Source organism: Erigeron canadensis, chromosome 6 (genome assembly GCF_010389155.1).
Source record: "Erigeron canadensis isolate Cc75 chromosome 6, C_canadensis_v1, whole genome shotgun sequence".
NCBI classification, from domain to species: domain Eukaryota; kingdom Viridiplantae; phylum Streptophyta; class Magnoliopsida; order Asterales; family Asteraceae; genus Erigeron; species Erigeron canadensis.
The window spans coordinates 5,069,113-5,082,036 of NC_057766.1; the positions used below are offsets into that span (position 1 = coordinate 5,069,113).

Below are 12,924 nucleotides of genomic sequence, written 5' to 3' on the forward strand. Positions count from 1 at the left end.
AACATAGGTGCATATAGCCACCTGAGAAGATCACTACATTACATAACCATTTTGTCATAGGTGGTTACATTCGTATGCCATTAAAATAAAATAAAAAAGAAAAAGAAAAAGGATTTTGGTTATAATCAGAAGATATTGGGTCATTGCATCGGGCCAGCTAAGAGGGTACCCAATGGTGAGGACTCATCCCCAAAGACTAGTCTATGTCAGCGCCACATCAGCAAAAAACACTCCAAGGACTAATCTCTTCAAAATGCACCCAATGGACTCATCCCTCAAGGACTAGTCTTGGACCCACTAACTTTTTTGTCTTCTTCTTTGTATATAGCATTAAAAAAAAAAAAAAAGACTCGTCCTGCAGAGACTAGTGACCCGGACGAACACCAAGAACGAGTGAAAGACTAATTCCACCCAATGGTGTAGACTAGTCCCTCGATGCCGGACTAATGAGGGACTAGCCCCATTGGGCACCCTCTAATTAACTCTATAATATCTCAAGTACAAGTCAGGTAAAGTGACCCACACACAATGCTTAATTGATTTCTACAACTAATAACCTATAGAATCTATTAATAAGAATTACCCCTTGAGTTGAAAGTCATGGGGAGAAAAAATTACCCCTTTAGTCGAAAGTCATGGGGAGAAATGTTTATAAATCCTTCCTTTATGTATACTATGTAATATATTTACCTAGCATTTTTTAAAATATTTTTACATATATTATCCCTTAAAATATTTATCTTTTAAAATATTTATCTTTTAAAATATCTCCATTAATCATTTTAATCAATTATTTTTATATCAATTATCCACACAACTCGACGTCACCTCCACCACCGACAGTCGTCCCCACAACCACACCGTCGCCAGCACGACCATCGTCACATTATGCGGGTACCGTGTTAGTGTTTCTTTAAGAATACTGTATATTAGGTAACATTAAATGCATTTGGTAATCTTTCTTATAATGAGGAGTCATATGTTCAAGTTCCACACGAGACGAAAAACAAATTGATTTCATGTTGAGCCATAAGAATATTCTCATTTATGTTAGGTTTCTTTCCGTGTGTGGTCTTTGGGTCTTGCACTCAGAGAAAGGAGAAATCGGAATGACTAATGGCCTGTCAGTGATCTAATTTGTCATCAAATAAAGCCTTTTATAAGCCAAAGTTTTGTAAATTCATGCAAGGAAATATAAGCCACATCATATTAACTCCTTTACCAAATAAGTTGAAACAACCACCTTCCACAAACACTTTGAATATGGAAGTAAATGGGACTATATTTGACAATCTAACTAACGATACCAAATGACATGTAAATGCAACATAAATACACAAACTACCATCACCAAGGCGAGTTTTTACCATGTTTTCGTATAACATCAACTCGACTAAACAATGTGGAACCAACCCCAATAAACAACCGCGATAAATTTTCTTTTTATACTATTTCTAGCATCTAATGACCTGAAAACTACATAAACAACTGCTTTCCAGCATTAGTGTCGACGTATTTTCCACCAAATTGTGACGATGTCTATTTTGATACACCAAGTGCAATGTAGTACACAAGTGTGATGGGTAATGCTATTAGCATCCCAAATATAACCCTACAACATTGACATAACACAAAAATAAAGTTGAGTATCATATAAAAAAGTGTGAAAATCAGGTGGTAAAAAAACATAATAGTTACAAAATGTAGAGGAATCTATTTTGGGGCAAAAAAGAGAAGAATAAAAAGTAAAGTGAAAGTAAAAGAAAAGCCGAAGAAGGAAGCATACCCAGTACTTAGAATATCAGGGTGGACATTGTACTCTTTTGCAAACACAAAGGGGACAATTCCCTGTGGTAAAGCTGCCTGTTTGTTTTTATATTTCACAAATTCATCATACGAAAAGAAATAAAGTTAGATGGCTATATTTGTACAAGAATCAAACTTATTTTATTCATACATGTCATAACAATCTAATGTAATGTCATTTCAAAAAATATATACGGAGTATTATGAAATTTATCATTTTCCTTAATTCGGTAAATTTGATTAGGGGCCGACTGATAATAATAATACAGTTACTAAAGTTTTTCAGGCTGATTTGGATTCTATTTATATAAACTTTTATATATGGATTTGGATTGGATTATTAGAAAGGATAATAAAAAGACAAACCTTAAAGTTAATGATATAGAATAATTAATTAATTTTTAATGAATATTTATCCTTTTAAGGTTATATTTAATTAAAAATAAATCAAAAGAGAAAGAGTGGCAGACAAAATGGGAGTGTCGGATTTAGTGTGTAATTAAATAGACTGAATGCACGCTTTGCTTCGCTTTACTTTGCTTTGATCAAGGCATGGACATGCTCCACGTGACTCTCACATGACCCTCATTATCATTTTTCTTACATAAAAAATTGCCATTGCGATAAAATACACACACATAGCAACTTAACTTTGTTAATACACTTTTTATCTTTGTATATGGCTCACTAACATATAACTAATCACATATAGGCGCATAAATTTGTCAAAAGTACCATTTACACTATAACTTTCAGTCGACGAATATGAATGTTTAAAGTGTATCGTTATTTTATATAACTAAAAAGTAGTTTGTACATACATATCGTTAAAAAGTCAAACTACTTATAAGCTACTCATATTTGACTTAATAAAATATCACAACAAATGTAAATAAGCTCGGAGCTAAAAACACCATCTAACACCTAAACATTTATAACATAATTAGTTCTATAGTATATTTTATTACGGGTTTAAAAAATGACGTTGGTACGTACCTGGACAATGGCGATACGAAGGAGAACGCCGCGAAGGCCAACAATGAGGGAAACGGCAGCCATGACAGCTGGACCCGTAAGGAATCTCACACCCATTGAAAAAGCTGCCACCGAATTCCCACATGCTATTATCCTTGGTTGCAATGCCATAAACAATCCTACATCCATTTTCCAACCATCAAACTTTCAATCATCACACTCTTTCATTCCTTTCTTATAATTATTATTTTGCATCATCATTATCAGTAGGGATAATGATAAATCAACTTATTTGGTGTGCCTAAAGATGTGTCTAATTGTAAGATGATGACATGTGGAAAAATCAGGGGGCAAAATTAGGAAAGAGAAATAGTGGAATCCACATGTCAAATTCTTAAGGTTTTAGGCATATCTTTGGACACACCAATTAGGTTGATTAATCATTTTCCTATCAGGAGTCATATGCTTATAACAATCTTTTAAGGGGGTATGAGATTGCGTTTTGAGTTGATTATCCGATTATTACGTTTGCATCACGTAAACAAAGAAAAAATGTGTTGGACAAAATAAGTGATTGTCTGTGTTTTATTAAAGAGAAAACACAGTTTTGAAAAATATATAGGAATATGTTTTTTCAAAACGCAATTTATAAACGTATAATTTATTTTATAAATGCAAATACAAACACACCCATTAAACATACACAACAATACATAATTTATAACTAGTATAATAAAATATATATTTGCTATGTATATATGCCTAAATATTTGCTATAATATATCAATGCCATAAACAATTATACAACCATTTTTCCAATTGTTAGACTCATTCATTCGACTTTATTACTATCTTCATACCATTTTAGTTGTCATGTTGACTAACTTTGACTGTAAATAACTTTGTTTGTACTATATAGTAGTTGATAAAACTTATATGAACGAAAAGTACATTAAAAACACAATCTATTCATATATTTTATATCAAGTGTTACATCACACAAAAAAATTATATACGGTCAAAGTTAAACAACATGACTAACTAAAATGAGACGAAGGAATATCATTTTGCTTCATCATCGGAAGTCATATTGTCAGAACATCTTTTAAGCATACGTAATAATACATCACTATGTAATAAAAATATATCTCATACCCGTTTAAGTAGAAATTGAGTATTTGTTAATTGTTATGTATGGTTAAAATTGTTAGTACAAAAATCACTCCCCAATATCATCATCATCGACGTAATCATTATCATTTTTATTTTATCCATCATATGTCTTGTCAATACTACTTACTACTATTTACAATCATTTTACTTGCTTATTTGCAAGAAAATGACTACGATTACTTTATTTCACTTTTTTACTTTGATGCTAAAATTTGGAAGGCTTATGCATGCGTAGCATGTATGTATCATAATAATTACTACAATTTATAGTGCATAAAATCATAGCAAAATATCTTTAATTTAAACTTTTTAGTTTTATGAAAAATCGTTAATGTTTTGTAGTATTTTTCTTCTCAAAATAAACATCTAGTGCAAAGTCTAATACATCTTCAATAATTGAATTGTGTACTGACATGATAATTATTCTGAAACCAAAAAAATATTTGATATTATATCACGGAATGTAATGTAGATGTCAAATAGATGGATTCACGTAAGATATACTACTTAATATACAATTGTAATGCTCAAGCAATAATAAGAAAACGTAATTGAAATCAACACAAAAAATAAATAGACGCACATTTTGGGAAGAAAATTTATTATCTACTTACATGGTTCTAACTTTTTATCTAGGTGTGTATGTGTATTTAATGTTGTAGTGACAAAGTTCAAATACTACATAAAAAGGTGAACAAAATAATGATCGTTGATTGTATACTAAAAATGTATGAAGTGATATACGAAAGGAAAATAGGCTTATGGGGTCAAAGAAAGTGAAGTTGTTTATATATATGTATTTGTTATATAGGGTAACACTCCAGTGAGAACAGTCTTAAAATAAGAACGGTGAGAACACTTAAAAAACATCATTTTGATGCATTAAAAGTTCATAAAATAACATAGTGCTTAACTAATTATCATTATTTAAGTGTATAACAACACATTGGTCTGTCAAAATCAAGAAAATCATGTTTTTTGTTTTGTGCATCCATCTTGGATGCATATTCTTCAAAATAATGCATCCACCAAAAAACGTGATTTTTTCGATTTTGACGGATCAATGTGTTGTTAAACAGTTAAATAATGATAATTAGTTAAGCACTATGTTAGTTTTATGGACTTTTAATGCATCAAAATGATGTTTTTTAAGTGTTCTCATCATTTTTATTTTAAAACTGTTCTTATTTGATTTTCCCCTTGTTATATATATATATATATATATATATATATATATAAGTTGATTCCCATTCACACCCAAAAATGAAAATCAATTGAGAGTGAGAGTACTTGCTTTTACTTTATCATTATGCATTTGCACCCGACAATCTAAAACACCTTTCCATCATCATCCCCACCACTTACTACTTGTAAGTAATCATCACCATCATCACACTGCCTAACTAATTCCAATATCTTTCTTTTTCTCACTTTTCTTTTTCAGTTATTTACGTAACATAACTACATTAAAAAAAGCAAAGAAATTTGCATGAATTTTCAAATCTTAAAATTAAGTTATCAAAAAATAAAAAAGACACTTTCAATTTCTATCGATTTACAGAAATCAAATTTCGATTTTTACGAATCTAGAAATCTAAGTATACAAATAATTTATACAAATAATAATAGTATATATTACCTAGTTATTATTATGTGTAAATTTTTATTAAAATCCTATCAAGTAAATGTAGTAATCTAGAGTAGAATGCTAGAAGCTAAAAAAGTGGTTGATTTGTATGTGTTTTAGATGAAAGGAGTATCAAGATACTACAAAAAGAGGCAGACAACATAGACTTATTGCCTAATCGCATTCCTTTTCTCAATAGTGACACATTAAACGAATAACACTTGATTTGATATAAATTCGTTCAATAAAACTAAAGTTTTCTCAAATACACAATGAGTGACTTCCAAGAACAATATATATTATTTTAGTTTTTTAAATGATTATGTTTCAATTTTAATTCAATTCAATTACTTTTTCTCATTTTCTGAAATTTTTTAAAAAAGGATTCTAGATATTTATTTCAATTTTAACTTTTATAAATTATAATACTCCATCTATCAAGAAATAAACAAATTACTTTTTTTAAATTTTATATATATGGTCCCGAAATACAAAAGGCTTCTTCTTTCGTAGGAAAGATTCCTTTCCAAATTTACCTTTTTTTCTTATTTATCTATTGTTAGTATACAAGCTAAGTATGAAGAAATAATATTCTTACTATAAAGATTACATATAATAAACTAGTATTAAATATCAAATCAAATAAAGTATAATAATATGTTTCATGTTAGTATGGCAAGACATGAAATATGGATAGAGAGAATGTTTAATTAGTACTAACCAAGACTGAACATAGCCATGCCAAGTCCTGCATCAGACAGTATTGATATCGACTTTGCTATGATGGCTGGCATTTCAACATTCCATCTGTAGTATTGTAACATTAACAAAAATCATATTTATATAAGTATATCTATATATAAATTCTTTTATTCGAATATGCACAAGCTAAAAACAGATATAGTTATATATGTTTTGAACTGGCCTGAAAGATACTAGAGACCAAGTGAGACCAATCAAGCTTGAATATGTGTTTGGGTTCCTTATCAATTTCCTCCACACCATTATCAGTATAAGTCGTGTCATCACGCTCGTTGGTGGCATTGCCTTGCCACCAACGACGCCTTTTCCTGTCCTCTCGATGCTTATGTTGTTATTTCCGTAACTCTCCACATACTCTTCTCCATTACCTAAGTATAATAAATTAAATATATGTATAATCAGATTAGGATTTTGTTAAACACAACTCATATTAAATATGTAATAAATATAATATTATAATAAAATGTATAATGGAGGAGCGCAACAAAAGAATACATATATAAACCTTTTACGGGCGATATTGGCACTTTTAGTTCTTTCGTGGTTGGTGGGTCGACTGCACCATATTCACGAGCCGCAAATACATCGGAAACCGGGGAAGCACTAGAGCTCCAAACAAACATATGTAGATCATTTGAACCCTCGTCGGCTTTTTGCCCGTTGGCCTTTTTGGTCAACGGTACACTTGGTTTCCCCGTTGAAGGGGAAAACATTCCTGGGTTGGGTGCTGGGTAATTTCCACCTGGCATCCCGTGATGAAAACGTGACTTATTATTGGCAGCACTTGCTCCACCTTCCTCTTCATAGTTGGAAGGTCGTGGTGTGGGTCCTCTTGATACAGGAGGACCATACACATCTGAAGCCCCAAAATTTGAATTCCTCCCACCACCACCCGCCATTGAGTAAAAATCAGTATGATTAAAACTCGACCCTCTTGGGGTCGGGTTTCTTGACGACTGCAGAGAATAAATCTCTGCATTCGTCAGATTAGAAGGACGGGGCGTCGTAGCCCCAAACCCTTGTGAACGCCTAGAGAAAACATCTGATCTTGACGCATTTGATTTCCTAACAGTAACATGAAGCTTTCCATCCTCTTTAATCTCTGCTTCTGTCTCCAACACATGTCGCCCATCCAACGACATAATATCCGAATCAACATGGATTGAAGCAATGGACCCAGCTTGACCCGGAAACTGTTCATTAATTAACAACCTAGCCCCACGAAACTCAAATAAAAACAACATTAAAGTATACCAAATAATACATTGTAACACAACTACTTGAACCATTAAGCTCCCAGATTCACCACCATACATTCCTTTAAGTAAAGGAATGCCCATAACGAGGGTATTAGGTAAGGTCGATAACGAAAACAACGTTATCGACCATTCTAAACTACCCGTCTTGCTGAGGTTGCTCCAGAGTGTGAGCAACCCCAGCACGACAAGTTTTTGAAGGGTATCGGCTAAAATGAACCGTAAGTTCATTTTGTAAGGATTGTTGGACGAAATGAAGTGAAATGAGAGTAACGGAACCGCGAAAAGCGCAACGAAACGGTTGATGCCTGAGCATTGATCAGGGGTGAAAATCTTCCACCATTTGACAGAGCCATAAGCTAAGAACATGGCAACATAGAGAGGAACCACGGCTGTCATGACATGGTAGAAATCTGAGAGACTGATCATGATGAAAGTGTGTGTGAATTAAGTGTGTGAAGATGGTGGGAATATATATGTGTATGTATATATATCAAAGAATGATATTGAGGGTTTTGGGAGAGATATATGGGAAGTGATATATCAAGAAAGTGAAGTGCTTTGAGTGTTCAAAAGGAGTATATGGTTTTTCTACTAGTAATATCTTTCACTTTGTTTTTTTCTACTTGTTTTTGTGTGTATGTTTTAATTTATATATATGTTAACTTAGGTTGGTGGAAACATAAAACAAATCAGAATTAGGTATAAAACATTTTTGTATTTATTGTTTAAAATTTAGTACGTGTTGGCATTACATCAGCCAGTAAATAATTAGTTAAAGTTTTTAAACAATAAATACAAAAATGTTTAGTCGGGTTTTATCCTCACAATAGAACTTTTTTTTGTTCGAGCTCCAGGAAAGATATTCGGGATAAGTTGAGGGACTTTTCAAATAATTAGCCCTATAATATATTTAAAGATGGTATAACCTGTGAATTGTGAGAGGTCTAATATATGTTTTATTGTTTTTAGAAAGATTATTAAAAATTCTTTTAGTAAGATATTAAGTTCTACTCGAGGTAATGGCGGAGAGGAACGTAAAGGCATTTCATGAGTAGCTGAGGTGGAACTCAGGGATTTCGAACTAATGGCTATGAATATATGAATGTAAATGCGTTTCCAGAGTAACTCAGATAGAACTCAGGGAGTTCCCAGCTAATGATAGTGGACGAAAATAAAGGCGTCTCCATATTAATTTGGGTAGAACTTAGGTAGTTTCCAGCTAAACCGGTGGAGGCGAATCCAAACTGAATGACTAGTGGTAAAGTTATAAATATATGTAATCATGTATAAATAATCTAAAATTGAAAAAAAAAAGCCTGAAAATCGTAACTGGTCCAAACCAGTTTTGACCAAAACCGGTTCATTTATTGGCCACGGCCGGTTCAGCACCGGTTTGTGATTTTGAACGTTGCACCCAGTCACAACCCGGATATTCTGAAACTGGTTTGAAAAACTGGTTTAGAGGGATGTTAGTATATATATGAGCCCTTTTTTTTTATAGATTTTAATTACCATTTTTGACATCCTAAAACTAGGATAAATTAAATTTGTATGTTGAGTTTAGTTTAGAAATAACACTTAAACACACGCAAAGCTAATAAAAAAATAATAAAAATAAAAAACTAGTTATAATAGGGTTTTGAACTCGAACTAGTTTTAATCCGGTAAAAACTGATTAGAAGAAGTTGGGTTCTCCACCACCCCAAAAACCGGGATGTACCCGAACCGATTCTGACTCAAACCGGGTTGTATTTTTATACTTCACATATTGTTTTGGGGAAAAAATTTTATGAATTTTGACTTTTTCTTTTCTTGAAATGTTTTCTGGTGTCCCTATGTATATGTGTGTTTGTTGTATGGAATGTGTATAGTATGGTACATGTATTATCCATCTACTTGTAAGGCTCTTATAGTTAGGGGGTGCCTGGTTGGGGGGTTTTGAGGGGTAAGGAATGACAAAGAGAATGAATACTAGTGCTTGGTAGGGGTAAGCAAAGATAATCAATACTTAGGAGTGGATAATGGAGCATTACCCAATAAATTGAGGGGTAAGGTAATGATTACTCACAAATTTCTTCTTCACCCATTCTTTTTTCTTTTTCTGCCGAACTTGCTGGAATCCACCACTGGCAACTGCCACCCGACATCACCTCCGACAGCCACCGTCATCCGACATCACTCCGGCAGCCACCCATCCGACATCTCCTCTGACAACCTCTATCACCTCCAACAGCCTCCACCACCCAAAAACATATGTATATATATATATGTGTGTGTGTGTGTATGGTGGCCAGAGACATCACCATCGGACTTCACCTCCACCAACCGCCATCCGACAACCCCCACCACCAAAATCCATCATCCGACACCCAGTGGGTGGTGGACTGGTGGTGGTTGTTAAAGATATGTATTATTAGAGAAGAAGAGGGAGATGGGATATGGTGATGGTGGCCGGAGACAATTTCGGTGGGTGGTGGTGGTGGTGGTGGAAAATATGTATATGAGAGAGAGAGAGAGAGTTTCTCTTACCCTTTCCCTTTTGTAAACCAAACACCCCCTACATACGGTAATTGATATAGTTGCGGCTTGGAGCTATTTTATTATAACACACGAGCTCATCGACCTAGTATTATATTTTCGAGTATCTTTTGACACAATGATATTCAAGTTTGTAAATTAGAGTGCAAGACATGTAGCATGACTTGTGGAAGCATTTATGCTAGCTTTAAAGATTTGTATGTAGATCGGAACTTTTTTTGAAAATTGTATGTAGATTGGAATGCATCTCGCATATGTTGCCTCGACTTCTTTCATCAACGGGAAATTCATGATCTTAATATATGTGGTTAATTGTATATTTGAAGATATGATTATCTTTAATGAATATGTTGTAGTTATTCTCGCATTCTATGTAATATCCATGCAATGTTTTCCAGTTACACACTTACAAACTATGTTTCCGTTACAATACTTTGTTAATATGCACTAAATGTGGCTTTTGTTTTTTTGGAAGATATAAATGAAACTTAATTAGGTTGTTTAAACAAGAAGAAATAGTGTATTTGGGATATATATAATCTATGGATGAATGGTGGTATTATTAAAATTGTGAAATGGGTGAATGGTCAAGGGAATGGAATACGTATATATATTGAATTGAACCAAGCATATCAGTTAGATATGGTTTTGGGTAGCGCACTCCAAACATTGGTTTTTGTCTTTCTTTGTAGAGATGCGCATGAGCATTGGTTGAGATGATAGAGGGGACGGTAGCCAATGGGTGAGAGTTGCGATTTCAATTAAGTGTTGTCTTTTGATTTTTCATTTATTTATTTATATAAGAAATTTTTTAGTAATTCGTAACTTCACATCAAAAATATTATCACATCATTAACCATATAACACCACGCCATACATGTAATATATAATTCACTGATATTTTGCATGATAAGAAAACTTATATGATAGAGGCTCATGATTTTTATACATGTATAATAAAACATTTAAAAAAAAATTTGTTAGTTGCTATTCGGAATCAATATATTTAGTAGAAAGATGGATAAATGTAAATTATAGGTTATGTTTTAATTATTCATAAATGTAAAAGGTGTATCCCATCATTCCATGTATCTCAGGTAGTTCATTGGTTGAATGTATATCCTCCCATTCAAAAGGTTTTGGATTCAAAAGCCTTGAGTGAATATAGAAAGTCCATTTATAAGGGTTTGAGTATATCCAGATTCAAGTCTGAGGACAGTTTTTACCCCTTATTAATTGTTGTGCTTTCGGGCGAATTAGTAGGGGGTTTTTCCTCATCGGGTATGTGCAATAGGTATTTCCACTTCAAGAGAGCTCTCTAACGCCGACCCGGTTGAGACAAGGTATGTTAGACCTCCCGTTGTCGAATCTCGACACAGAAGTTTCAAATAAATTCACCTTTAAAAAAAAAGTATGTTAAAATACATAAGATATTTTCTTTAGGGCTTATTGCATGATAAATGTAATGAACTTTACTTAAATTGGAATTGTATGAAATGAACTTTAGAAGTTACGATTTGTTACGTGTAGCGACAAGTGAAACTACATGGTCATAGATGCATAGCAAACAAACAGCTAACAGGTTAAACATGAATTGTATCGTTCAACTCAGCATGTTGACATGTTATACAACTAGCTAATAAACCCGGTTTCAATCCGGGTATTTTAATTAAAATTTTTAAAATAAAATAAATAAAATATAAATATAAATATATATAATTTTTTGTTATTTGATATATTATAATTTGGTTTGAAGATACTAAATTAAGTAACATATAATTTATATATATAAGTACATATTGCATTCATAAAACATAAAAAGACATTTTCAATTTATAATAAAATTTAAAATAAACATTTAGTAGGCTATTTATCTTTAAAAATGTTCAATAGTAAATATGACATCATAAATAAATTAAAATCCTTTTGGCAAAAACTATAGACATGGCACATAATATTTTTTTTTTAAAATAGTTTTAGAAAACAATTCTTCTTTATTATATATAATGATAATGATTACTGAATTACTCACCATGATAAAGAGTACGGCACCGTACTATATGAATTATGATGAGTATAACCAATGTTTTAAATACCGATATACCTTCAGAGTTTTGGTAGGCTCATCTTGAAGTACTTACTCTTCTTGGGGTGCATTTATGGAGATCGTACACATTTTGCTGTGCAGCAAAGGGTGAAAGTGACGTTCTTCTGGTGGTTTAGGATGGATATGTTCAATGAAAGGGATGGATATAGTGAGGCGACCAGAAAACATTTTAGTTTATTGTTACAAAAAGTCATTTCATTACTCTGCTCGATCCAGCAACGACACAATATGATTAGATATGTGATGGAAAAGCTCCCTCATAGAGCTTTGCAAGAACAGAACTCCTGAAGATTGTGCAATCTGCCCAAATCTTATGCAAATTAATTGGTTTGACTAACACGACATGCAATTGGTGATTGCAAATACATGTTCGGCAATTATAAATTTGTAATCCCCTCTCTAACATATTGGGGTCCAACTAATCCTTAAAAATTAAAACTTATGCAAAGTGGGGCAAAAGTCCAACCAATCCTAGAAATTCCCATTAAATATACCCACAAAAAACCAGTAGTCACCTAATCTTACTTACGATCCATGAGTTCGATCCAGAAAGTTGATAGCAACTAATATGATCCAAATCCATGTTTCATGTGACACCGAGTCCACATGATATTCAGAAGCAATATGCCAATACACTTGCATAATCTGGTATACATTGCCATTTACATGCATTGCCG

The 12,924-nt window shown here is 32.7% G+C and overlaps 1 protein-coding gene across 1 annotated transcript; it reads right to left on the reverse strand.

Moving 5' to 3' along the window:
• Positions 1 to 1,311: 1,311 nt before the first annotated feature.
• Positions 1,312 to 8,135, reverse strand: LOC122605875 (auxin efflux carrier component 1). The gene is made up of 6 exons (XM_043778836.1): positions 6,849 to 8,135; positions 6,507 to 6,711; positions 6,303 to 6,388; positions 2,803 to 2,960; positions 1,787 to 1,863; positions 1,312 to 1,612 (listed from the first exon to the last, which is right to left on the reverse strand). The coding sequence occupies exons 1-6, from the start codon at positions 8,026 to 8,028 to the stop codon at positions 1,540 to 1,542; spliced, it is 1,779 nt and encodes a 592-aa protein (XP_043634771.1). The 5' UTR covers positions 8,029 to 8,135; the 3' UTR covers positions 1,312 to 1,539.
• Between the last annotated feature and the right edge of the window lie 4,789 nt (positions 8,136 to 12,924).

Coding starts and splice junctions, on each gene's coding strand:
- LOC122605875 (XM_043778836.1), bottom strand. CDS start 8,028: ATGATCAGTCTCTCAGATTTCTACCATGTCATGACAGCCGTGGTTCCT. Junction 6,712..6,848: donor GCCAATATCGCCCGTAAAAG/GTTTATATATGT, acceptor TATTATACTTAG/GTAATGGAGAAGAGTATGTG. Junction 6,389..6,506: donor TGGTCTCTAGTATCTTTCAG/GCCAGTTCAAAA, acceptor ACAATACTACAG/ATGGAATGTTGAAATGCCAG.